Consider the following 19,122-nt stretch of genomic DNA (forward strand, 5'->3'; position numbering starts at 1 on the left):
TTTGAATAAGGTCTTGAATTTTGCCTGAGCTGGTTTGGACTACAGACCTCCTATTTATATCTCCTGTAGAACTCAGATGACAGGTGTGTACCACGATATCCAGTTATTGGCTAAGATGGGGTCTCACTTTTTGCCTTGGGTAACCTCAAACTACAATCCTCCCAATCTCCACCTCTGGTGGAGTAGCTGGGATTACAAGCATGGGCCACCACCCCCGGCTATTAATTTTTCTTTTATAATTATGTACTATCCTAAGAAGTAATTGCCTAACCTAATGTCACAAAGATTATTTCCTTTGTTTTATTCTAGAAGTTCTGTTGTTTTGGGCTGGCAGAGTGGCTCAGGTGATAGAGCATCTGCTTAGCAAGTGTGAAGCCCTAAGTTCAAACCCCCATACCAAGAAAAAAAATGCTTCTAGAAGTTCTATTGTTTTAACTTACATATTTAGATCCATTGTTATTTGCTTATTTATTTATAGTTTGAGTGCTACAGGTTGAACCCATAGCCTTTTGCATACTAAGCACATGCTCTACCATTGAACTCCACTCCCAGCCTATGATCCATTTTTAGTATATTGTGCAACTTACAAATTGGTTCTTTTCCTTTTTTTTTTTGCATTGGGATATCCAGTTCTAGTATGTGTAGTTATCTGTACAAATCTTTTTCATCAGTATTAAAAGAAAAAAGATTTGGTAATTTTAAACAAGAAATTCTTTGTTCTTTCTGATTTTTAGTTAATATTTTATTATATACTTGGCTAAAAATTTAAGGTCTTATTAAGACAAAAATCTAGGTCACTGGAATTTCTTAGTGAAATTAAAATAACACTTACACCTCAGTCTTTTCCCCCATCTTTAAGTGGTTTGCTTTTTAGCATTCAGTTTGGCAGAAGTTACGGTTATTTTTGTTTATATATTTTTGATTTTACATTTTTATTAGTATATAGTAGTTGTACATTTCATTATGACATTTACATATATGTTTCTTTGTATCTAATAGGTTCACCCTCTCCATCATTCATTCTGTGCTCTCCCCCTCCCAACCCGCTAATGTTTATTTTTAGAGTATAGGCAGTAGTGCTAATCTAATTAAACTCCTCCAGCTACCTGGGACAGTGAGTTCATCAGCTGTTTCAGCTTAGTATAGTTTGCTCCAAACTGAATCTTACATGGAAATTGATCAGAAGTGGAAACTGGATTTTTTGGGAATGCAATGCACTGAAGAATGAATATAGTTTGGGTTTGAGTCAAACATGGTCCCTAACCTCAGATTATTACTTTTTTCGGCAATACTGGGGTTTGAACTAAGGATGTTGTGCTTGCTAGACAGGCACTCTACCACTTGACCACTGCCCCAATCCCCTAACCTCAAATTATAAAAATAAGATTGTGTTTCATTGGTGAATGGAAGAGATTCTAGAGTGACTACAACATTTGAGTCCTAGGGCACAATCATAGTATCTACACCTGCTTTAATTTTGACAGTGTCCTAGACAGCTCAGACTGCTATAACAAAATGCCATAGACCAGTGGCTTAAAAACTTTTTTTTTTTCTTACAGTTCTGGAGGGTAGATGTCCAAGATCAAAGTGCCAGCATGAAGGCTTTTAGTGAAGGCTTTCTTCCTGGCTTGCAGCTCTCCACCTTGTCACTGTGTTTTCACATCGCAGGAGAGAGAAAGGGAGAGAGAGAAAACTGGTGTTTTATGAGGGCACCTATCCTATAGTGAGAGCCCTCACCCTTAATGACCTCATCCAAACCTGATTATATTCCAAAGGCCCCATCTCTCAGTGTGATCGTACTGGGACTACTCTTAATTCTATAGTAGACTCTATAGTTGAATTGGTTTTAAGTTTTTTTTTTGTTGTGGTAATGGGGTTTGAACTCAGGACCTACACTTTGAGCCACTCCACGAGCCTTTTTTTTGTGATTTTTTTTTTTTTTTTGAGATAGGGTCTCATGAACTACCTACCTAGCCTGGTTTCAAACCGTGATTCTCCTGATCTCTGCCTCCTGAATAGCTGGGATTACAGGTGTGAGCTACTGGCACCCAAGGTTTTTTTTTTTTTTTTTGAGACAGGTCTTATATGCTGCAAGCTGACCTTGAACTCATCCTACTGCTTTAGCCTCCCAAGTGTGTTGTGATTATAGGCCTGTATTACCACATCTGGTGGTTTCTTCATTGTGATTGACATTTATATTGTTAGCCTAACAACTCATCCCAAAGTAGTTGTGTTTTATTTTTGTCATAAATGGGAATTAATGTACTCAAGGGGTATCCAAAGGGTTGGCAGAGTGACGCAAGTTGTAGAACACCTACCTAGCAAGTGTGAGGCCATGAGTTCAACTCCCAGTACCACCAAAAAGGGGGGGGCAGTAGGGGGTAGCGGACATCCAAGATGATTCAATAATGTATAGAAAAAAGAATGTTGAAATATCTATTGGGCATTTGTTCTAGAAAAATTAACATTTTTTTTTTTACAGTAATGGGAGTTGAACTCAGAGCCTTGCACTTGATAGGCAGGCATTCTACCACTTGAGCCTCTTTGCCAACGTAGAAAAATTAATCTTTTTTTTTTTTTAATGCGATATTGGGGCTTGAACTGAGGGCCTACACCTTGAACCACTCCACCAGCCCTTTTATGTAAAGGTTTTCTTCAAGTAGGGTCTTACAAACTATTTGCCTGGGCTGGCTTTGAGCCTCAATCCTCCTGATCCTCTAACTCCTTAGTAGCTAGGATTACAGGAATGAGCCTCCGGTGCCCAGCAAAAAGTTAATCTTGATATTTAATGTGAATTGACTGCACATATATACACATATTGGAGGGGGCTGTGCTCAAAATTTACTCTGAAGTTTGGAAATCACTGTTCTAGAGTACCCTTCTGTAGAGTTTTTTTTGTTTTGTTTTGTTTTTTTGAGTGAGCCTGGGGTTTGAACCCAGGGCTTCACGCTTGCAAAGCAGCTGCTCACAAAGCAGGTGCTCTAGCCACACCATTTTGCTCTGGTTGTTTTGGAGATGGGTCTTGCAGACTGTCCAGGCTGGCCTAGAACTATGATCCTCTCAATCTCAGCCTCCCAAGTAGCTAGGATTACAGGCATGAACCACTGGTGCCTGGCGCCAGTAGATATTTTAAACATAAAATTGTACTTATCTGTATCATATCTGGAATTACTACAGGTTGAATATCCTTACCTGAAGTGCTCAGGACCAGATTTTGGAATATTTGCAAAGACTACTGGTTGAGGATCCCTAAAATGAAAATCAGAAATGCTCTGTCATGTCAGTGCTCAAAAAGTTCAATATTTTGGAGAATTTTGGATTTTTGGACTAAGGATACTCAATCTTATTTTTTTATTTTTCTTTTTTTTGCTGGTACTGGGTTTTGAACTCAGGGCCTCACACTTTCTAGGCAGGCCCTCTACCATTTGAGCCACTCCACCAGCCCTCAGTCTATTTAAAAGATAGAGAAAACAGTACAGAGAAGATCACATACCTCATCCAAGAGGACAAAGTTTGCTAATGGCTGGCTTATATGCTAGGATCCTGGACTTCTCATTTTTGGTCTGAGACTGATTTAACTAAACTTTGGATCTTGGATCCTAAAATCCAAAGTTTAGATGGTATCTGCCTAGGGTTGACATAAGAATTCATAGGGTTTTCTGTTTCTGAATTTGTCAGTAAGTTTTGTCAGCTATTTTCTGCACAGAGAAGATCCCTTCTTGAAAGAACCATAAACCAGTTTCCCCCAAAAGACTATTCTGTAACCTCTGAGTATTAATGAATTAAACCTCATGGCTCCCTCTTTCCCACTTCTGGGAGCTGGGTAGGAGTTTAGGCTTTGGCTTCTCTTGGTCACAGAGGCTGGGGAAGCGGGGAAGAGCATATATTTTGTTGGTGGAACAGAGGTTTGAACTCACTGGTTTGCATTTGCAAAATAGGCATTCCAGCATTTGAGCCATATCTCCAGTCCATTTTGCTGTAGTTATTTTGGAGATGGGGGTCTTATGAACTGTTTGCCTGGGTTGGCCTTCAACCTTGATCCTTACAATCTCAGCCTTCCAAGTAGCTAGGATTATAGGCATGAGCTGCTGTTCACTCAGCAGCATGTGTTTTTTAGAGCAATTATGATTCTAAACTCCTGTAAAAGTTGATGTTTGGTTTTGTGAAAAGTTCTCAGGAGCTTTTTTGTTGTTGTTCTCAATGTAAAAATACATTGAGGGACTGAGATGTAGCTCAGCAGTAGAGTGGTTGCCTAGTATGTGTGAGACCCTAGATTCAATCCCTGCATCAGAAAAGAAAAAACAATTAAAAAAAAAAAAAGTACACACATGGAAGTAAGAGGAGGAAAACAGCCTGCTCTGCAAACAGCTCTTCACTGTTTTTCTTTAGGTGGCTTCCCACGTCTGTTTTGTGTTCACGTTGTCTTTGATCACCACCTTGCTAGGTATCCTTCTCTCAAATTCAACCTTAGCCCTGTCCTTGGAGTATTTCTACTCCCCCACCTTGGTCTAGTACAAGCAGTCTTGGGTCAGCTGTCTGTTGGCAGAGAATACTTTTTATGAAGCAGCATGGAATTCTGTAGAGGAGAGTTAGGGGTAAGGATAAGAATGTGGCTTCTTCTGGGATAATTGTTATAGGAATGAAAGGGCTGTTGAAAGATTGGAGGCCAGAGTGCCTGGGTACACAAACTAGGGTCATAATCATACTTTGTCTTTTACCAGTGCCTTTTGTACAAGGCACTGAAAGGGCTTAACAAAATTCTCATCTGAATAATATTATTCTTCGTTCTTTGGAATTTGCTGGAGGTAGCAGTAAGGGTGGGGTGGGGGGGGATGTATTATTGTGGCATAAAAGAAATACACTAGATATCCTTGTTTCTAGTTTGGGCTTTGTCAAAAAGTTAAGTTTGGTAAAAGTTGGTAGAATTAGGTGAAATAATGCTTGCCATTATATATAATGAACAGAGATGGTTTAATGGAAATGTCCTTTTCTTTCCCACCTTTGCATTTGATGACTGTGAGCTTTAAGACTGGGTGGAGAGTGGGCAGATTGCTTTAAGATTCTTTCTTAGAGGTAAACTACTTCTGAGTTCAAATTCTGGCTCTGCTTATAAGTCTTAGTATTTGTGCCTGTAATAAGCTTGAAACTAGGCATCTGAGTGAATATAAAGACCAAGCTCTTGCCAAGAGCTTGATATCTTCTGTTTTTGTTGATTTCTGTGTAAAATGATATTCACAATCTGACTTGCTTCTTCATGTTGTAAAAAACAAGTATTTTCAGTGTTTGTGAGTACATATGACTATCACTTAAACAAAGGTAGATTCTTACCTAGAGGGCAGTGCTAAAGGTAGCTTTTTGTATGGAGTTGAGGCTCTTAGCTTTGCAGTACCAGTCCCTTGATATGTGCCTACTACTCAGGTTTTATTTCAGTTCCCTCTTTCTCATCTGAAATCACACTGTCAGTTACTCAGTGAATAAGATAAAGAGATGGTAGTTGACCTCCCCAAAACACATTCCTTTATGGAATTAAACTTAGGGAAAAAATTTTTTTGGATGTGCTTTTCAGCAGCTAAGAAGCTCGGTTAAGCACACACACAAAAATCATTTTCATAAAAATGACAAGCCCTATACGTTGTTAAATCTTCTTGTCCCTTTTGTTGTCTTTCCTAGGTGTTTTTCTAACTATTTATTTTCTTTCCAAAATCCAGGCTGGCTACAGGAAATATCATTCAAGATGTCCAGCAAAGGGAACAGCACAGATGGCAAAACAGACTTAGCTAATGGTAAGGGACCAAAATGAAGATAAAACTATCAACTGAGGTCTTCCTCCTTCCTCTAAGATAGAGGGGAGATCTGGATATTCTTAGGGTAAAGGAACCCTTCCTGTGTTTTTTTATTTAACAACATGTATGAAACCAAGTATCCCTGGCTGCTACAGGAGAATAGCAGACAGGTAATGTTAAGAAACAACCTTATTTCGAGCAAGGGGAATGATAGCCTGTGTTGTTTTGAGTATAGGAAAGTATGCAGAACACACCTTTTTTTTTTTTTTTGTGGCACTGGGGTTTGAACTTAGGGCCTCACGCTTGCTAGCAAGCACTCTTGACACTTGAGCCACTCCACCAGCCCTTTTTTGTGATAGGTTTTTTTTTTTCTAGATAGGGTCTCATGAACTATTTGCCCAGGGTTGGCTTCAAACCGAGATCCTCCTGATCTCTGCCTCTTGAGTAGCTAGGATTACAGGCATGAGCCACCAGCGCCCAGCCAGAAAACATCTTGAATTACCTGGTGCTTTTCAGACTTTTTATCTGATTGTTTTCAGACGATCAAAACAGAAATGTGCTTCTAAGAGGTGAAGTGGTTTGGAATTCTGAAGAACTATAAAGGTGGGGAGAACTTAGGAAATGCTGTTAATAAAGAAGAAAAATAAGATCCAATTGGTGGTGGGAACAGGGGAGTTTTGAGGAAGATGAAGTTCCCCAGTTGCATTGAGAGGTCTCTTTGGTAGTAATAGTTTTATAAAGATGATATTATTGGGCTGGGGGTATATCTCAGTTGTAGAGGGTGTGCTTAGAATACATGAAGGCCCTAGATTCAGTCCCCAGTGCCTCCTGCCATCCCCTTCCCCCAACCTCCCCAAAAGAGAAGAAATACGAAGTTACAACCCAGACCAGCCAGAATTGGTCTTTCCCTTCCCTTCCCTCTTTCCCTCTTTCCCTCTCTCCCACTTTTCCTCCCTTTCCCTTTCTTCCTTCTCTCCCTTTTCTTTACACTGGGTTTAGTTGAAAGGCAAGGGTTCTAGAGAGATTTTAAGTATACTATTGATTTGGAGCTTTGCTGTTAGCTAGATCAGGGATTGGCAAACTGTAGCCTGTAAGCCTACCAATTGTTTTTGTTACAAAGATTTATTGGAACATTGTCACACTCATTTATATAGGGTCTGTGGATTGCTTTTGTGCTAGTCAGGTTGAATAATTGACTACATACCACTGGTCTGCCAATGCCATGATTAAAATTTTCACTTTCCGGCTTTTTATAGAAAAATTTGCAAACTCCTAAGCTAGATCTTGGTAACTGACTATTGGGGCCCTCTTGCTGAGCTTGCCATACAGACACCCTGGCCCTTATATTAATGTAGTAAGTGCCTCCAAAATCTGAATTTGTTAATCAAAATTTTATCAATATATTTGGTCTTTTATTTTTCCTTCTCCTCACAGACCTGACAGTTGTGATTTTTTTTTTCCCTTCTTGCCACTCCAAAGCCCAGTTGCATTTCAAGAAATCATTATCTATTAAACTTTCTCAGCATGTGTAGCAGTGTCAGTGAATGTAGTTCCTAGGTTTAGATTTCTGTGTTTTGTTTCCCTTTTTCCAGCTCCTACACCAGTAATTTCCATATGTGCTCTTAGGCCCAAACTTCTGTCACTACTACTAAAAGCACTTATACTGTTTGTTTGTTCTCTGTGTTAAGTTTTGTCTAAGAATTCATTGAAGGTGGGCGTTCCATTCCTTCAGCAATATTTACAAATTACTACTGTAATTCATATGACTAGGCAGTAAGGTGCTTCATCTTTGAACCATTAAACATAAATATTGGAGTTGAATAGCTTATACTGAAGTCACACAGTTGGTTTGCATTTCCTGACAACTTTTACTTCTGGCAGAATAAAATTTGTAGTCATCTGAGGAAGGGAGACCATGAGCAAGCAGTGTTTAAAATCCTTTTTCCCCTTCTTTTCTCTTCACATTGACCTGGAAGTTATGGTTATATATATATATTGTGGTTATGTTGGTTACATTGGCTGTGCACATTGCCCAAGTACTTGTTGGAATATGTTGGTTAATAGATAAAAGAATGTAGCATCTAATTGTAACCACTGAAAGTCACCCAGTTATTTAACCACCAACATAGCCGGCCTAGAATATACTGAACTTTTCTTCTCAGGGATCATTATAGTACCCCTGCTGTTTATCATTTTTATGTGTGCTTCCTGATAAAACTTTGTTTTATGTGTCAACAAAAAAGCGAAAATATATGGTAAATAAAAGTATGTGACTAAAAATTGTGTTAAAAATTTAAATTAGGGCTGGCGGAGTGACTCAAGTAATAGAGTGCCTGCCTAGCAAGCTTGCGTTCCTGAGTTCAGACCCCAGTACCACCAAAAAAAAAAAAAAAAAAAAATTTTTTTAATTAATGGAAGTAATTCAAAATACATTTACTTGCAAAAGGTGAGTGAGAACCCATGCAGCTGATCACAATTCCAACTTTAAAGTCCTTTCACCTCCCTTTCTTTGTGGTTTTTAGGAACTTCAGGAAAGAAACTTAGTATTTAGGTGGCAGGAGAGAGTGGTGCTTTTTCAAAGTGGAAAATGGCCAAACTCCATTATCTTTAAGTCACTGATTTTAATTATTTATTTTCCATATTTCCTTAAGAAGATGGCTATGGTAACTCTTGCTGGAAATTTAGTAATTTTGCTGTAATTAATGGATTGTCTATCCAACAGAACAGAGCCTAAGATAGTGTGCATCAGGCATACTTTTCATGCAATATGTCAATCCTTAGTTTCTTGAGAACTTAATCTTAGATTGTCCTGCAATTCTTCACTTTTATTGTGGTATCTTTATTTATGTCAGCTCTGATCTTAATCTTTTCAGTTTCTTGTCCTTTACAAGATTTCTTCTCAGAAGTTACTCTTTTTTATTTATCTCTTCATATTACTTTTTTTTTTTTTTTTTGGCAGTACTGGGGTTTGAACTCAGGGCCTTGCACTTGTTAGGTAAGTGCTCTACCACTTGAGCAATGCCCCCTCAAGAAGTTACTTTTTTTTTTTTTTTTTGTGGTGGTACTGGGGTTTGCAGGCCCTCTACCGCTTCAGCTGTACCTCCAATCCATTCTGTTCTGGTTATTTTTGGAGATGGGGTCACAAGGATTATTTGACTGCCTGACCCAAAAGTTACTCTTTATATACACTTGTAGTGAAAACACTTTCACTGAAATTTTGTGGGGTTTTTTTTGTTTTTGTTTTTTTGTATTTTGATGTGATAGTTTCTTAGACTAAGGTGGGAAATCCTTCTGCTCACTATACTAATCCTAGTTCCTTATTTTTTCCTTGTACTACTCATTCTTCCTTAACGTGCAGGAAGCCTGTCTAGCAGTCCAGAAGAGATGTCTGGAGCTGAAGAGGGGAGGGAGACATCCTCAGGCATTGAAGTGGAGGCGTCAGACTTGAGTTTGAGCTTGACTGGTGATGATGGTGGTCCTAACCGCACTAGCACTGAAAGTCGAGGCACAGATACAGAGAGCTCAGGTGAAGAAAAAGACTCTGACAGCATGGAGGACACTGGCCATTACTCCATCAATGATGAAAACCGAGTTCACGACCACTCAGAGGAAGAGGAAGAGGAAGAAGAGGAGGAAGAAGAGCAGCCTCAGCACCGTGTACAGCGCAAGCGGGCCAGCCGTGACCAGGACTCATCAGATGATGAGCGGGCCCTGGAGGACTGGGTATCCTCGGAGACAACAGCCCTGCCCCGACCTCGCTGGCAAGCCCTTTTTGCCCTTCGGGAACGAGAACTGGGTTCAAGTGCCCGCTTTGTGTATGAGGCCTGTGGGGCAAGAGTCTTTGTGCAGCGTTTCCGCCTGCAACATGGGCTTGAGGGCCATACCGGTTGTGTCAATACCCTGCACTTTAACCAGCGTGGCACCTGGCTTGCCAGTGGCAGTGATGACCTGAAGGTGGTGGTATGGGATTGGGTGCGACGGCAGCCAGTACTCGACTTTGAGAGTGGCCACAAAAGTAATGTCTTCCAGGTGAGGCAAGGAAGCATAAGAGCAACTGAGAATCAGGCATGAGTTACACAAGTCTGAGCTGCTGACAGTGTAGTGAGTTGTGGTAGTAATTAGACATCAGGATTTGATCCTTCCTTGGTTCCCTTAATGACACACTGAAATAGCTGTGGCAGCCTTTTATTTCCTTGTACATTACAACCATTGGAAGCCTCATACAGTGCTTGGAGGTATTAGGTGTGCTAATACAAGTACAGCTCTTGAAGCAAACTGCCTAGTTTCAAATTCTGGCCCTTAAGGGCTATGTGAGCTTGGGCAAATTATTTAACCTTGTTTTTAGTTTGTGTATCTATAAGATGGGACTTGGAACACACAGGGTTATGAGGATTAAATAATAATGGATGGGTAGGGGATGTAGCTAACTGGTAGAGTACATGTTAAGCATGTGCCAGACCCTGGATTCTACCCCTACATCCACAAAAAAAGGACAAGAAAACCAGTGGAAGCTAAGCACTTAGAGCCATGTATGTTATGTAATTACATTTGGTAAAAATTAACTAATACTGTTACTATTCTGTGGAGATTTTATTCTTCACCCTCATCCTCCATTATCGGTACTAGTCATTCATCCATAAGCATGTTCTCTTTTCTTCCCCAGCATTCTCCCTAGGTTCTTTTTCCTTTGTGACAAGTTCGTTGGCTTCCTGAATCAAGATTTTTCTTCTTTATTCCTACTTTTCTCCCCTATTAGATACAATCCTAGTTTATTTTAGCATCTAATCCTGTACCAGTTCAACTTTCCAGAACCAACCAGAATGCTCTCTTACAGCAGAGAATATTTTCTCTCCTTTTAACTCCTAGAAGAAATTGGGCTTAACCAACTGTATAAGAGTAAGAAAGCAACATTCAGTTATGCAGGAGAAGAGAGTGACAGGGATCATCATCAAATTTTTTCCCCCTCACAAATTCACCTCTTCTCTTTTGTGCATCTCTTTTTTTATTCTTAACACCCCAGGCCAAGTTCCTTCCTAACAGTGGTGATTCCACCCTGGCTATGTGTGCCCGGGATGGGCAGGTTCGGGTAGCAGAACTGTCTGCCACACAGTGTTGCAAGAATACAAAACGTGTGGCCCAGCACAAGGGAGCATCCCACAAGGTAAGTAAGCTTTTGCTGCAAAGTTTGTGAATCCTTTAAGAATCTCTTCCAGTCTTCCCTTACCTCTACCCTTTGTGTCCTTTTGTTGTGGTAATCTCCCTCACTTCTTTCAGTCCTAAGATTCATGGTTAAGAAGGGAGTAAAAACAGCCACCCTAGACTTCCAGAAAGGTAAGTATTTGAGAGAGCCTCACATCATACACTTGTAGCATTCAGTTGATTATATGTAGCCCCTACTAAAACTGTGGTTGACTTGGAGATCTTGTCTCCTATACCTTTCAAACCTCTGAAATATACTAATAATTTTAGAACATTTTAACAATCCCAAGATGCTAGTAGTTGGTCCTTCATATGTGAGAACTCCTAACTTTCATGCTTACAACTCTCAACTCATAAATAGCACTATTTCTAAAACCCTATTTAGAGCTGGGACTCTAGGCCATATAGTCATGGTGGTAGCCAGTGAAGACCTAAGAACTGCCCAGTCTCAGGGTAGACACTGTATTTCCATGATATGAAAAAAAGAATGGTACTCTTAAAAAACCTAAGGCAATATATAATCCAAAGAGCTCTAGAAAATGAAAATTGCCTATAGGTTTCTTTGATTTTTTTTTTTTTTTAAGCCTACCCCCAACCCACTTGATAACTAAATTTTTAGAACTAAGATGTAGGGAATGAAACTTGGAAGAAAAAGAAAGAAACTTCAGCACCATTTCTCTCCACACCTGAAGGTGTGAAATTGATTTTGAGAATGAGTTCCTTTTTTTTTTTTTTTTTTTGTTTTATTATTCATATGTGCATACAAAACTTGGGTCATTGCTCCCCCCTGCCCCCACCCCCTCCCTTAACCACCCACTCCGCCCCCTCCCTCTCCTCCCCACCCCCTCAATACCCAGTAGAAACTATTTTGCCCTTATCTCTAATTTTGTTGAAGAGAGAGTATAAGCAATAATAGGAAGGAACAAGGGTTTTTGCTGGTTGAGATAAGGATAGCTATACAGGGAGTTGACTCACATTAATTTCCTGTGCGTGTGTGTTACCTTCTAGGTTAATTCTTTTTGATGTAACCTTTTCTCTAGTTCCTGGTCCCCTTTTCCTATTGGCCTCAGTTGCTTTTAAGGTATCTGCTTTAGTTTCTCTGCGTTAAGGGCAACAAATGCTAGCTAATTTTTTTTAGGTGTCTTACCTATCCTCACCCCTCCCTTGTGTGCTCTTGCTTTATCATGTGATCAAAGTCCAGTCCCCTTGTTGTGTTTGCCCTTGATCTAATGTCCACATATGAGGGAGAACATACGATATTTGGTCTTTTGGGCCACGCTAGCCTCACTCAGAATGATGTTCTCCAATTCCATCCATTTACCAGCGAATGATAACATTTCGTTCTTCTTCATGGCTGCATAAAACTCCATTGTGTATAGATACCACATTTTCTTGATCCATTCATCAGTAGTGGGGCATCTTGGCTGTTTCCATAACTTGGCTATTGTGAATAGTGCTGCAATAAGAGAATGAGTTCTTAATGGCTGATGTTTTCCTATGGTATCTCTGTTCAGATTCCTTCAGGATTTAGTTAAAACAGGAAATCACCTGTCCTTTTGACTTGTGTAGAATAAACAGGCTGTGAATAAGTCACACTGAGTGAGTGGAGCTTAGATTCTCTACCTTCCTGGTATTTTACAACAACAAAAATGCATACATTCCTCTTGCTGAGAAACTTTATATATTTTTGATTTTGTTTTCTTTTTTTTGGGTGGGTTTGGAGTTTGAAGACCGTGCTTTTTGCTTGCAAAGAAGGTGCTCTACCAGCCAGGCGCCAGTAGCTCATGCCTGTAATCCTAGCTACTCAGGAAGCAGAATCAGGAGGATCATGGTTTGAAGGGCAAGTAGTCCATGAGACCCTATCTCAAAAAACCCATCACAAAAAAAAGAAAAGGGCCGGTGGAGTGGTTCAAGGTGTAGGCCCTGAGTTCAAGCCCCAGTACGGAGAGGGAAAAAAACAAAAAGGCGCTCTACCACTTGAGCCACATCTCCAGTACGTTTTGCTCTGCTTATTTTGGAGATAGGGTCTCACAAACTATTTGCTGAGGCTGGCCTCAAACTGCCATCCTCCCGATCTCAGCCTCTCAGGTAGCTAGGATTATAGGCATGAGCCACTGGTGCCCAGCTTGCTGAGACCTTTTAAATTCAGCCCTTCCTTAAGGTAAAGAAATGAACTAGACTGCCTCTAATCTTTAGAAACTTCATTCCTTTCTCTTTTTCTTTCAGTTGGCCCTGGAACCAGACTCTCCCTGTACGTTCCTGTCTGCAGGTGAAGATGCAGTTGTCTTCACCATTGACCTGAGACAAGACCGGCCAGCTTCGTAAGTACAGCTATAACATCTTTACAGAACTCTACCCCTTGGCCTCGGAAATACTCCATGTGTCGTAGTAATGGTCTATTGGATCTATAACAATAATGCCTTTGTGCCTACAAGAAGAGATAGTTTAAGGTTGAGGAGAATCTTACTTCCAATATCTGTTTCTTAGCAGTGAAATACTACTCAGTCTACCTTCATTTCTCAAAGCACAGTTATTATATGTAGGTTTCAGTAATTTGATCTTTGTTCTTCAGTCACTTAGGTGTCATTCAGCTTACCCAAAAGAAGCATATGATACTACAAAGTAGTATCATAAAGTAACTTAGAGAGATGATGTAATTTAGTTACATATAAAGGGACAAAGAATATTCTTGAACAAAAATATTGGTAGCTGTTGTAGAGCTCTTTCATACCATAGCTCATTCGTACATGAATTTGAGACTCTTGAATAAATTATATCCCTTTTTAGCTGTATGTTATCATAGAGAAGAATGTAGCATCTTATGTGGATCCAGGAAAACCTAGATCAAAACTCAACTCAGGCACTACTAATTATGATCTATAGAATCTTTGGAACATAGTTTCTTTGACCTTTTCCTGGGTGTAATGTCTCCCTCCCTATGTAGAAGCTTCTGTGATGAGTGTGTGAGTGTGAGTGTGTGTGTGTGTGTGTGTGTGTGTGTGTGTGTCAGATGCATCATGACTGGAGTTCAGTTGTAGCTGCTATTATAATTTGGTTTCCTTTTTTTCATTTTTATTGCTCTTATAATATATCCAAAAAGACTGAAAAAGTGAAGCACATGGACAAACTATAAATGCTCCCTCATGTGTCCCCCATTTTTGTAGCTATTGATAACCACTGTTAGTAATTTTGAATACCATTCTATTCCCCCCTTTTTTTTTTCTCATCCCTTTTTGAGAATTTATTTTTATTAGCGTGCATTAAATGTACGAAGCTGTTTCATTGTGATTTCCATAGATGTATACAATGTACTTTGATCAGATTCACCCCTCTATTATACTCCTTTAATCTCCCCTCTCCCTACCTTTTTCGAACAGTACTTACTGGTTTCATTATGCTATCTTCACACACACACAATGTATTTTAGTCATGTGCACCCCTTAGTACTTTCTCCTTTCTGGCTCCCTTCCCACCTCCCCCCAAGACAGGCCCTCTTTTATGCTCATGTCCTATTATTATTGCTATTATAATCACTTCAGGTCTAGATTCCGCATATGAGTAAAAACTTGCAATATTTGGGGTTTTTTGAGCTTGTCTTATCTTGTTCAACATGATGATCTCCAGTTCCATCCATTTTCCTGAAAATGACATAAATGCTCTCTCACTTGAGCCATTGTCCCAGCCCTTATTAGATTTTTGATGAATCTCCATACTGACTGCCATAGTGATTGCATTAATTTACATTCCCATCAACAATATATAAGGGTTTCTTTTTCCCTTTGTACCTCTCCAGCATTGTTATTGTTTGTTTTCTTGATGATAGTCATTCTGACTAGGGTTAGATGGAATCTCAGTGTCATTTTGATTTGCATTTCCTTTATGACTCAGGATGTTAAACATTTCTTCATGTATTTAGTACCCATTTGTACTTCTTCTGAGAGCTGCCAATTTATTTGCCCATTTATTAATTTAGTTATTTGTTCTTTTGGTGTTTTAATTTTTTGAGCTCTTTATATATTTATAAATATATAAAGGATTTATATTAATCCTGATGAATAACTTGGAAAGGTTTTTCTCCCATTCCATGTTTTGTCTCTTGATTCTGGTGATTGTTTCTTTTGATGTGCAGAAACTCTTTAATTTGATGCAATCCCATTTGTCAATTCTTGCTCTTTATTTCCTGGGCAATTGGGAGTCCTGTTCAGAAAATAATATTCTGTGGCTATATTTTCATGTGTTTTCCCTATGTTTTTCTGTGGTAGTTTCTGTTTCAGGTCTTACATTAAGATCTTTGATTCATTTTGAATTGATTTTTGTGCAAGGTGAGAGATAGGTTCTAGTTTCAGTCTCTTACATGTGGATATCCAGTTTTCCCCAACACCATTTGTTGAGGAGGCTATATTTTTTCCAACATATATTTTTGCTGCTGTTTGTCAAAAATCAGGTGGTGGCTAGAGTTGTGAGTTTATTTCTCTGTTCTCCATTCCATTTATCTATGTGTTCATTTTTGTGCCAGTGCTGTTTTATGGCTCTGTATGATTTGAAGTCAGGTAGTATGAAACCTCCAGCATTGCTTTTTCTTTTCTTTTCTTTCTTTCTTTTTTTTTTTTTTTTTTGGCAGATCTGGGGTTTGAACTTGGGATGTCATGCTTACTAGGCAGGTACTCTACCATTTGAGCCACTCAGGCAGTCCTTTTTTTGTGTTGTGTATTTTTTAGATAGGGTCTTGCTTTTTGGCTGGGCTGGCATTGAACTGCGATGCTCCTGATGTCTGCATCCCAAGTAGCTACGATTATAGTAATGAACCACTGTGCCCCACCTTCCAACATTGCTCTTTTTGCTCAGGATTACTTTTACTTTTTGGGATCTTGTGTGTTTCCATATGAATTTAAGGGTTTATTTTTCTATTTCTGTGAAAAATGACATTGGGATTTTGATGAGAATTACTTGAATCTGTAGACTGCTTTTGATAGTACAGCCGTTTTCACAATATTAATTCTGCTGATCTTTGAAGATGAGAGGTCTTTCCATCTTCTAGTGTCTTCTCCAATTTCTTCAAGGTTTTATATTTTCCATTGTAGAGGTCTTCTTTCACCTCCTTAGTTACGTTTATTTCAAGGTATTTATAATTTTTTTTTGAGGCCATTGTGAATGGGATTGTTTTCCTAATTTCTTTTTCAGCTTATTGTTGGTATTGTTTTACTGATTTTTGTATGTTGACTTTGTACCCTGCTACTTCTGAAGTGTTTATCAGATCTAGAAGTTTTTTGGTGGAGTCTTTCAGGTCTTTTAAGTACAGTATTCGATCGTGTAATTTGACTTCTTCCTTTTTTATTTGTATTCCTTTTATTTTCTTCTCTTATTGTTGGCTAGGAATTTAATATATTGAATAAGAGTTTTACATTTTTTGCTGTTTGCTTTTTTTTCCATGTTACATTTTGGAGATTTTCCTGTCAGAGTATAAAAGCGTACCTTATTTTTAACCATGGCATATATGTTAAAGCATTTTTGTACCACTTTTTAATTAATCACTGCTCTGTTGATGAATATCTAGATTATTTCTTGTTTTGTTAATCTAAAAAATAATAACAAATCGAAGTTCAGTACCAGTATTGAGAAAGGTATGTCAATGATTTACATAGGACACAAGTAAAATGTAATTTAGGAAATGTAATTTGAAAGCTGATAATAATAAGACTTTTCTTTTTAGAGAGATAAGTTTAGAAAAAGGTCTGGAAAGCGGAAGAATTTGAACAACTTCTTAAATAATGGAAATGTTTTAGGCTTAGATGTGGGGAGAGAATTAAGAGAAGCCTGTGAGAACTTGACATAAACACAGTTGTGCTCAATGATCTACAGGCTGAGTTTGGCATGGCCCCAGCCACAGAAGCAGGTGAAGGCAAAATGCAGCACAGCTGCTTTTCCTAAGTTGTTTACTACGTTCAGAGAAGTAGAGTGCAGGTTTCTCTTGTTACAGTGTCATGCCCTTCCCCGAGAACTGTTGTTCTACCTCCTTGTTTACCACTGTATATAAAGACTTGCTGAAGGAGGATGGGGGTTTTTGATTGATGGGCTGCTTGCGAGAATGAAGCTGCGCTGCTGCTGCTGTTGCTGCTGCTGGCTGTTATGTATCTCCGAGTCTGAGGACTGAGACTTTAAGAGAGAACCTGGGACAGTGCAAGTCTAAGGAAAGAGACTTTAAAGAACAGAAAAGAAGAAAGACTTCAGAAGTAAGGTTTTAAAGAATAGAGAAAAGAAGCAGAGTAAAAGAGAATAATAGAGAAAAGAAGCAGCAAGGCTGCTGTGCGTCTCCATCCAAGCGCCCAGCACACCTGGCCCCAGCTTTGTCTTCTGTCGTTTGTCCTGTCTGCATCTCCAGGCGTCCCCAGTTAGGTTCAGTAGTAACAGAGCTCGAAAAAGCTCATGAGACTTAGAGAAAGGATGTGCTGGTTATTTATATAACTGTCAAGAGGAGGAAAGTTGGAGGTGGTGGGTTTATAGTAGAAATGGAACAAGTCTGAGTGTCAGGGGCTCTGCCTTCTAGTAGAGATGGTCCCTGACTTGTGGTTTTTCAACTATATGATGGTGTGAAACACAATCTAAAAACTGTACATCACATTTTGAATTTTGATCTTTTTCTGGACTGGCAGTATGTAATATTATATTATGATGCTGGGTAGCAGCAACAAGCCACAGCTCTTGAGTCAACCACCTCATCACAAGGATAAATAGCTGATGCTATACTGTGTTTCCAAGCCATAGGATTCAGTAGGTTAGGTGTAATAAATGCATTTTCAAGTTAAAATATTTCAAACTACATGGTTTTATTGGGATGTAACCCCATCATAAGTCACGGAGCATCTGTAGTAGCTCTGCACTATCTAGCTTTGAGAAAATTATTTAATCTCTTGAACTGAATGATATTTGTTATTTCTAGTTGTATGATTCTGTAATAATGGAACATTAACAAGTTTTCTATAGAAGAGGGGAAGAGCAAAGATGGAAGAAATCATAATGAATTTGTTTGATCTGCTGTATGAGAGACCTGTGAAGCAGAATCACATTTTATCTTGTGGATCAGGTTCAGAGGCAAACTACTTTTAGGCCACAAGGGTACTAATTCAAATAATGGGTAGAGTAAATAACTAGCAGATTATTGAATTTGAAATTAAATAATGTAGGAAGAAAATTTTGAGAGTTGAGCATGGATTTAGACATAAATACTAATGGGCAGGATAGAAACAAAAGGGGGGAAACTTAAATAGGAGGAGTTCCAAATTGTAGGTTTAAGGAATAAGAGACACTGAGCCTTTAAAAAGGTTTTGCTTTCAGAGTTGAAGAAGTAGTTTTCCAGGCTGGAATGGGCTGTAGGGTGAAGCTATTTTCATGTGTTCAGCAGCTGTTTCAGTTGGTGCCTGAACATATATTTGTTTGATATCAGGTTTTTTGGGTTTTTTTTTTCTTCTTGAGACAGAATCTCACTATGTAGCCCTGGCTGGCCTCAAATTAGAGATCCTCCTGCCTCAGCCTCCCTAGTGCTGGGATTTCAGGTATGTATCACCACACCTATTTGTATGAGGCATTTTTATATGAAGTTGGCATAGAGGAATTTTTGTTTTGCATATATGTAATAACTGAGTCTCTGGGAGCTCAAGAAATTGACTAATGTCTTAGGAAAAGAGTTTGATTTGTAACTGTATATGATATATTCCTTTAGTCAGTGGAAGCCAATTTGTGGTGTTCATCAAAGGAATCCTATGGTTTACCTAATCTGTGATGATACATAGATGCTCATTAACTTTAAGGCAAAAATTTGATGATTTTGTTTCATATAGCTTCACATGCTTACCTCCCTGTGATGTGAAAGTGTTTTCACTCATGCTATGATTGATCATTTTTATAGCACCTCTGGATGTTCCCCAGAGCCTTCCAGGCACTGGGCTACACTTAATCATTAGGAGAGAGAATTGTTTTGTATAGGGAAGTAAAGTGAGGCTTGGAAAGATTGAGCTCTTTGTCAGAGTTATGTAACAGCAGAGTCAGTAACATGTCCCTTGATTTTGCTTCCAGTGATAACTTTTTTTGTTTTTCTGGCCCATTCCCTCTGTAAATTCAAATTGCTGAGGAAATGAGTTGGTCC

The 19,122-nt window shown here is 39.0% G+C and overlaps 1 protein-coding gene and 1 long non-coding RNA gene across 7 annotated transcripts in view; one reads left to right on the plus strand and one right to left on the minus strand.

Annotated features, from left to right (window-relative positions):
* The window catches only part of Dcaf8 (DDB1 and CUL4 associated factor 8), a 49,203-nt gene that overhangs the window by 12,758 nt on the left and 17,323 nt on the right, over positions 1–19,122 (plus strand). For 5 of the 6 annotated variants that reach the window (XM_074047697.1, XM_020169206.2, XM_020169205.2 and 2 more), the window contains 4 exons: positions 5,709–5,783; positions 9,142–9,812; positions 10,804–10,944; positions 13,209–13,303. In XM_074047697.1, the coding sequence (XP_073903798.1) occupies positions 5,735–5,783; positions 9,142–9,812; positions 10,804–10,944; positions 13,209–13,303 (956 nt within the window). In that variant the 5' untranslated portion in view covers positions 5,709–5,734. Of the gene's footprint in view, positions 1–5,708; positions 5,784–6,322; positions 6,387–9,141; positions 9,813–10,803; positions 10,945–13,208; positions 13,304–19,122 lie in introns of those variants that run through there. The other variant, XM_074047698.1, reaches the window with a different exon arrangement.
* On the minus strand, positions 1,433–3,251 carry LOC141413885 (uncharacterized). Its single transcript, XR_012438874.1, has 2 exons — positions 3,193–3,251; positions 1,433–1,649 (listed from the first exon to the last, which is right to left on the minus strand). It is a non-coding gene; the product is annotated as an uncharacterized lncRNA (long non-coding RNA).

The sequence above is a fragment of the Castor canadensis genome, chromosome 11 (assembly GCF_047511655.1).
Source record: "Castor canadensis chromosome 11, mCasCan1.hap1v2, whole genome shotgun sequence".
In the NCBI taxonomy this organism is placed as follows: domain Eukaryota; kingdom Metazoa; phylum Chordata; class Mammalia; order Rodentia; family Castoridae; genus Castor; species Castor canadensis.